This window comes from Apaloderma vittatum, unplaced genomic scaffold (assembly GCF_000703405.1).
Source record: "Apaloderma vittatum isolate BGI_N311 unplaced genomic scaffold, ASM70340v1 scaffold28494, whole genome shotgun sequence".
NCBI lineage: Eukaryota > Metazoa > Chordata > Aves > Trogoniformes > Trogonidae > Apaloderma > Apaloderma vittatum.
The window spans coordinates 24-6,541 of NW_009713664.1; the positions used below are offsets into that span (position 1 = coordinate 24).

Here is a 6,518-nt window from a genome sequence, read left to right on the forward strand (position 1 = left end):
ATAAAAGAGCTAGTAAGAATTATTACATTAATTTATTTTTAATCCACTAATATGTTCATTAAATGTCTTCAACAATCTGATATCTGTCAGACGACCTTCACTGGTTGAAAACAGAGTACTTCAGCATTAAAATGATACTCAGTTTATCATATTAATGACTATATACTACTCAGAGAGCCCTACAAGCAAACAAGAGTTGAAATTTGGATGGCAATTCTGAATGCCATGAAGTTTTATTAAGGGAGGTCATAACAACTTGCTAGTTAAGAAAGCTGCTAGACAAGTTATACCCTGATAAAAATGGGAACATTAAAATCTTTTCCCAATTCTTGTTGCAGATTAATTTATTACATACCTTCAGAGACATAAGTAAAAGGCTTATTCCTAATGGAAAGCATTGTAAATAAGTTGAAAAAGAGAGCCACGAAAGTACCAACCAGCAGTCGCCCCCTAGGGAATGTTAAAAAAAAAAGCAGCATCTTAATTTCACATAATCACAAACATAAAATTAAGCTGTAACTACCAGTAAAGATATCAAAATACTTCACTTGGTATCTTTCACTAACACTGAAAACAAGAATAAGCTAAACTGCTGGAAGGCTTAATAACTGGCAGTGCATTTCCATTTTAAGCGTTACAGATATCCCTGAACTTTGTACGTTATTGTTACCACATTAGGCTGTTCATAACATTTAGAATGTTGAGTAACAGTTCTTAACTAACTGCACATACGCACACACATACGTTTGTCCTTTGAAGATAAAAATACATTGCTCCTCAGCAGAAGAGCTAAAAAAAGCTTAGTTTCCTATGGAATGCCTCTACTCTTTCCTAGGAGTAAAACTTCGCCGTACATCCCACCTCTCAGTCTTTTTGCTCCATAACACCTTTTTTTCCCTTTCCCCACGATATCTATAGTCATCATCTTTGCAACACCTTCCATTCCCTAAGGATCACAGCGTCCCTCTCCCGACATACCAGCCCTCCCAAGAGGCCTCTATAAGAAATGAGAGTAAACTAGCAAAATCAGCAGCATACAGTTAAATCACTATTTCAGAGAGCATGTGCATTACATTTCAATTGTACTTTTAAAAAAATGGTTTGCAATACAGCTTGCACATAGCTTGAAACAAATGCCAAGGCACCAAAACCAATTTAGTGTTGAATGTACTTGCATAATTAATACATGCTACATTAGAAACACAAAGGGACACTGAAAAACTATCATTTTACATGCCAAATTAATTTCTTACGTGTGTATCTCAGGTTGTTCCAGAAACCGCTCTGCACTACAAAAATAAAGGAAAATCAGAGTTATATTCATACAATAAAACCTTGATACCTGAAGCATATTTTCAGTTCTGAAGAATTAGCTGCCATTCATAAACAAAACCTGACAGATAAAATATTGCAAAAAAATGAATTGCTTAAATAAGCATAGCAGTTTTTACAAGTGACGAAAGCATTTAAGACTGAAATGAAGCAGGGTGTAATTTAGATTTTTCCAGCTATTTCCAAACTGTGCCACATGGGTGATAGCTGCCTGCAGAATAAAAAGATGTTTATAAATGAACATGTCAAAAAGTACTGCTGTCGCCATCACTGGTGTTGGTAACCACAACAAACTAAATCTAAAATCCCTGACTTAACGGACTCTTATTAACAAGGCCAAATAAAGTAGACGTTGGATACAGTGGTGGAGATACAAATTTTTTTTTATCCACCAGTAAAGCAAGAAATGAGCTTCAGCTGTAACAGAAAAACCTATGCTACGTTTTGGGCATTTCTTAAAACCAGTGTTCAAAAAATTGGAGGCTTTGACAGTGCAGAATTATTAGAATTAATTCCAGTGTATTGTCAGTACAGCAGATCATCCTATAATACAAAACTGCTAAGTTGTCAGCACAGCACATGTGTATGTTAAATTATCACTTGAACAAATTTTGAGGGACTGATGAAGTTGAGAGTTTAAATATTTAAATTCTTAATATATTATGAAGTTGCTTTACTTCATGAAGTAACTGAAGAAAAAAAAATCAAAAAATATTTACTTATTAATGAACTTGAAAAGTCTAACTTTCTGGGAATTATGATTCTTAAGAACATCAAGTCTTTTCCTTGAAATTGGATTTATCAATTCTCATCATTACCTCTAAAGCCTGCATGTAGTGTAATCCATATAAGTAAGCAGCAAAGTTTAGTAATATTTAAACCAATCTTAAGTTTCTTCTACAACATCTCTCTACAAACAGCTTTTGTAGAATGTACATAGTTTTGCTCAATCTGCTCCATCTTTGTAATTAACAAAAAAATTGAAGAAAGTGGTACGTAAACCTACCTTTCTTTCAGTATAAAAAGAGCACCAAGCTGTGCCAGAACTGTAGATGCAAATACAGCTAGAACTTCAAACCTTTCAAACCTGAAATTTGAGAATTAAGTTTAGAAACACTGAACATTGAACAATGCATCAAATGCATTCTGGTCTGTGCAGGAACCAGCGGGACAGACCTGTTATTACCAATTCCTTTCAGAGCAGATAGATGGGAATAAACTGGAAGGTTTCAATTCCTTTTAAGCCAAAACTGCACTCACCACAAACAGCTTAAAATCCAGCATTTCTTCATTCTTTTTCCTGTTCCTCCCCTTTCCACTCCTATTCTATAACTGTTCTTTACAGCAACGGTCTTGGGCTTCCTTATTTTTCAGCTCTTTTACACCCTAGGCATGGCCGTCAGGGGATACGGGCAATGACAGTCAGCAACATATCAAATGTATTATCAAACACCAGATCTTGTTATTAGTACTTACCCAAATGAATAGGCTGGGCTGGGTTTCTTCATCATTACCCAATAGCTTATTAGACATGTTACCAAACTGAAAAAAAGAGGAGAATTAGGTCTGATAAATAACTGCAGGCTTTAGGAACTAGATCAGGTAGAAATGTACACTTCAGCCATCAGAACTGAAACACATCTTACCATGAACTCAACACCTTCGTCACCGTCACAACAACGGTTCCAGTGACTCCAGAAAAGGTTGTGCTTGGAAATAAAACTGAGACTGCATGAGGAGGTCTCTGCTGCTCCCATAGAAAGGGCAGCAAATAATTTGAGCAGAATGGTAGTTGGTCTAACTCCTTACACCAGGAGACAGTCTAATGCTGTGCTTAGAAAGGCTACCACCGACCTTCTTCAACACAGAACATCCCTCAGCCTAAAACAAGTTTACACTGCACAGAGAAATTCATGACTCAACTCAGTTGTTACTAGTCGTTTTCAAGAGAGCCATGGTGCTTCCCACCATCTAATTACTGTGATGTACAATTTTATATTTGTTTAAGCTTTATTTAAACCAGTTACTGTTTCTCTACTGACAACTCCAAATAACATATTTGTATCTGTAAGTAAATTTTATGTGTATAGAAATATACAAAGATAGGCACAAATGAACAGTAAGGCTAAATGGGAAAAAACTCACCTGAAAAGGTCAAAGATTGTCAAATATGTGTAAGCAGTTAAAGCTGTGAAAAAAAAAAGCAAATATTAACACCTAATTTTTCAGTGCAGAAATCACTTTTATTCTTCTAAGTCCCTCCTGTGCAGCAATTATCCATCTTCTATCTGCATAAACTGTCTGTGCTGATAGAGTAAGTCTCTGTCTTTGTATGTGTATATAATATGAATATCCTAAACACACCAATACATTTAACTTGATAAACAGGTTGATTATGGCAATCCTAATAAAGCATGTAATAATGCCCAGAGACAAAAAGTATTAAGTTTGTGACTAAGAATTCAAATACAGAAAAGTCAGGAGTAACAGTAACACATCAGTAACACAACAACTGCCAAAGCAAGAGATCTCTTATGGAACCAGATGATCATTTGGTTGGGAAAAGATCTCTGTGCAGTGAAAAGCAGGTTCAACAGAATTTTTCACTTGTTTTGCTTCTTCGACCCATCTTTTAACTCCAACAACACCTGTGTCATGTTAAAAATGGAAGGCATTCTACCTTTAGCGCAGATAACAGGAAGCATCTTGGAGCCCCTATATAAAATATTGAAAAGGGGCAATCCTGGAATAAGAGAAGACTTTGGCCACACTACAAATATCTTCATTCAATGTCAGGTGAGGGTCTCTATTTGTCCCTGGTAGTATTTATAACAAGGAACAGGTTTGAGGACTAGCTTAAAAGTCTCCTTTTTTTTATCTTAAAGATAAAAATGGGAGTGCAGGAAGAAAATGACCAGCAGGACTGGAAAACCTTTCAAACTTCTCAGGACTTTCACCCATCCACATCTGCATGTGAGAAATGCCTCTGAACTAACAGTGGAAGCAGTTTCCAAAGCTGGCTACACAGTCACCTAACTCCATTACATCCTGAACTTTGATTTTTAAGTATGTTGGAACTTCACAAGCTAAGAAACACATGGTAGCTGGTTGTAGTTTCAGTACAAGAGAGCCACTTACCTATGCTGTTTGTAGAGCTGCACCACATTAGCAGGAAACCAATACATATTAAATTTATAGCACCAAACAGCAAGATTTTCCAGGACTGTTGATGACAATAAATATGTTTTACGTCTTCCAAAATTTACAAGACAAAAATACATGCATCTGGTTTCAACAAAACAATTTTGCAGTACCTCACCATGCAAGCAGGACTCACTTGTCCTTCCTCCCAAAATTTTACAACTAATTTCAGAACAACAAGCTCGTATTTTGCTTTTCATTTCACAGATTGTGTCAAAACACATTAATAAACAGTGCTTGTGCGCCATGCTTAAAATATCTTGTTGGTCTAAAAAACCCACCCCTCTATAATATTTGCATTCTACTAAGGCACACACCACCTGACTTTTGAAGACAGACTTACATAACTTTATATTAGTGGGTTTCTTTCTTTACGCCGGAACTTAGGTTCCAAAAACATGGCTGCATATTCAGCTTACAGTTCTACCAAAAGCATTAAATTTAAGTACAGCTCTGGAGAACACTCATTGACAGGTATAACGTGCAGGAATGAATCCAGCTTCAGAGCTGGATTATTTTTTTAAACACAGCTAGAAAACTGCAAAGAAAATTTCTCAAAATATATTCAAATTAATAATGTATTTTAACCTATCACAGCTAACATCCTTTTTATTATTATTCATTTATTAGAAGAAATACTTACCCTCCTATCTGCTGCAACAAGCCTAAACTCATGTGTTAACTTTCCAACCAATGATCTCTGTGATTTGCGGAACAGGTGTATTGTCCCCTTAAAAAAAAAAATAGTTTAACTAAACATTTCATTTAAAACAGTTTAAATTAGCAAAAACAAATCTTAATTTATTAAGTATTTTCATAATTATAGCAAAGACTCAGAATGAGTTGTTTGTTAACTAGGGATAGCCCAGAAACATTAAACAAAACGATATTTTTGATAACAATTTTGCATGGTTATTATATTAGAAAATTAAAATTAAAAATAAAGATTTAGATACATAGCAGAATTCAAATTTCCTGAAAAATATGCCAAAATGTGGGGGGTTTCTACTTTTCTTTAAAACATGGAATCACAGAATATGTTGGGCTGGAAGGGACCTTTAAAGGTCATCTCGTCCAACCTCCCTGCAGTGAGCAGGGACAGCTTTAACTAGATCAGCTTGCCCAGAGCTCCATCAAGCCTGACACTGAATGCCTCCAGGGATGGGGCCTCCACCACCTCTCTGGGCAACCTGAGCCAGTATTTCACCACCCTCATGGTATAGAGCTTCTTCCAGATATCTACATTAAACCTACCCTGCTCCAGTTTAAAAACACTGCCCCTCATCCTGTCACTATACACCCTTGTAAATAGAATATATATGTCTAAATAAATAAAAACTAAATACAGATGTTCTGAAAACACAAACATCGTTCTTCATCCAAGCACACTTCCCACTCAAAGCCTACAGGTTTATTAAACAGGAAAATACTGTTTATACATACATACAAATGAGAACCAGAAGTGAAATAAAAACAATGCTGGTATCATCTTCACGGTGGCAGACACAAGGCCAGTACCATGAGGAGACATACAAACAATCTCAGTCATGGCTTAATCACCTAAATTCACACAACAGATGGGGATCACTCCAGGTGCTCCCTCTCTTAATCCCCAGTTACACACAGATAAGCTTTTGCCTGGGGTGGAGAAGACACGTGCAGGTAGGAGATGGGAGCGAGGTGCTGCTACATGGCTCTCTCAAAAGTGTAATGGGGAGCAGACTACCAGAAAAGTTCATGTACCATGCCATTTGCTCCCCTTCCTCAGAGGTCCCAAGCTTCTAGTTAATTGTCCCCCACACTACTCTCCCCACAAAGAAGCTTTCCAGGTGAAAACCCCTTCTGATTTGCAACAGAAATTTGTGGACTTGTAACAGATGGTCTGTCATAAGCATTAATTTCAGGCTAGATGAAATAAGCTTTGAAGGTAAGCTATTGCATCTGTAACTGCCAGCAGAAGACAAAAAGACATACTAACAAACAGG

At 36.5% G+C, this 6,518-nt stretch overlaps 1 protein-coding gene across 1 annotated transcript; it reads right to left on the reverse strand.

Moving 5' to 3' along the window:
- Positions 1-355: 355 nt before the first annotated feature.
- LOC104273214 (zinc transporter 6-like) lies at positions 356-5,263 on the reverse strand (the record flags this gene model as incomplete). Its single annotated transcript, XM_009868459.1, has 7 exons — positions 356-450; positions 1,254-1,289; positions 2,339-2,419; positions 2,809-2,874; positions 3,478-3,520; positions 4,471-4,555; positions 5,177-5,263. Coding segments are annotated over 7 exons (493 nt in total), but the record flags the coding sequence as incomplete, so codon positions are not given.
- Positions 5,264-6,518: the final 1,255 nt, after the last annotated feature.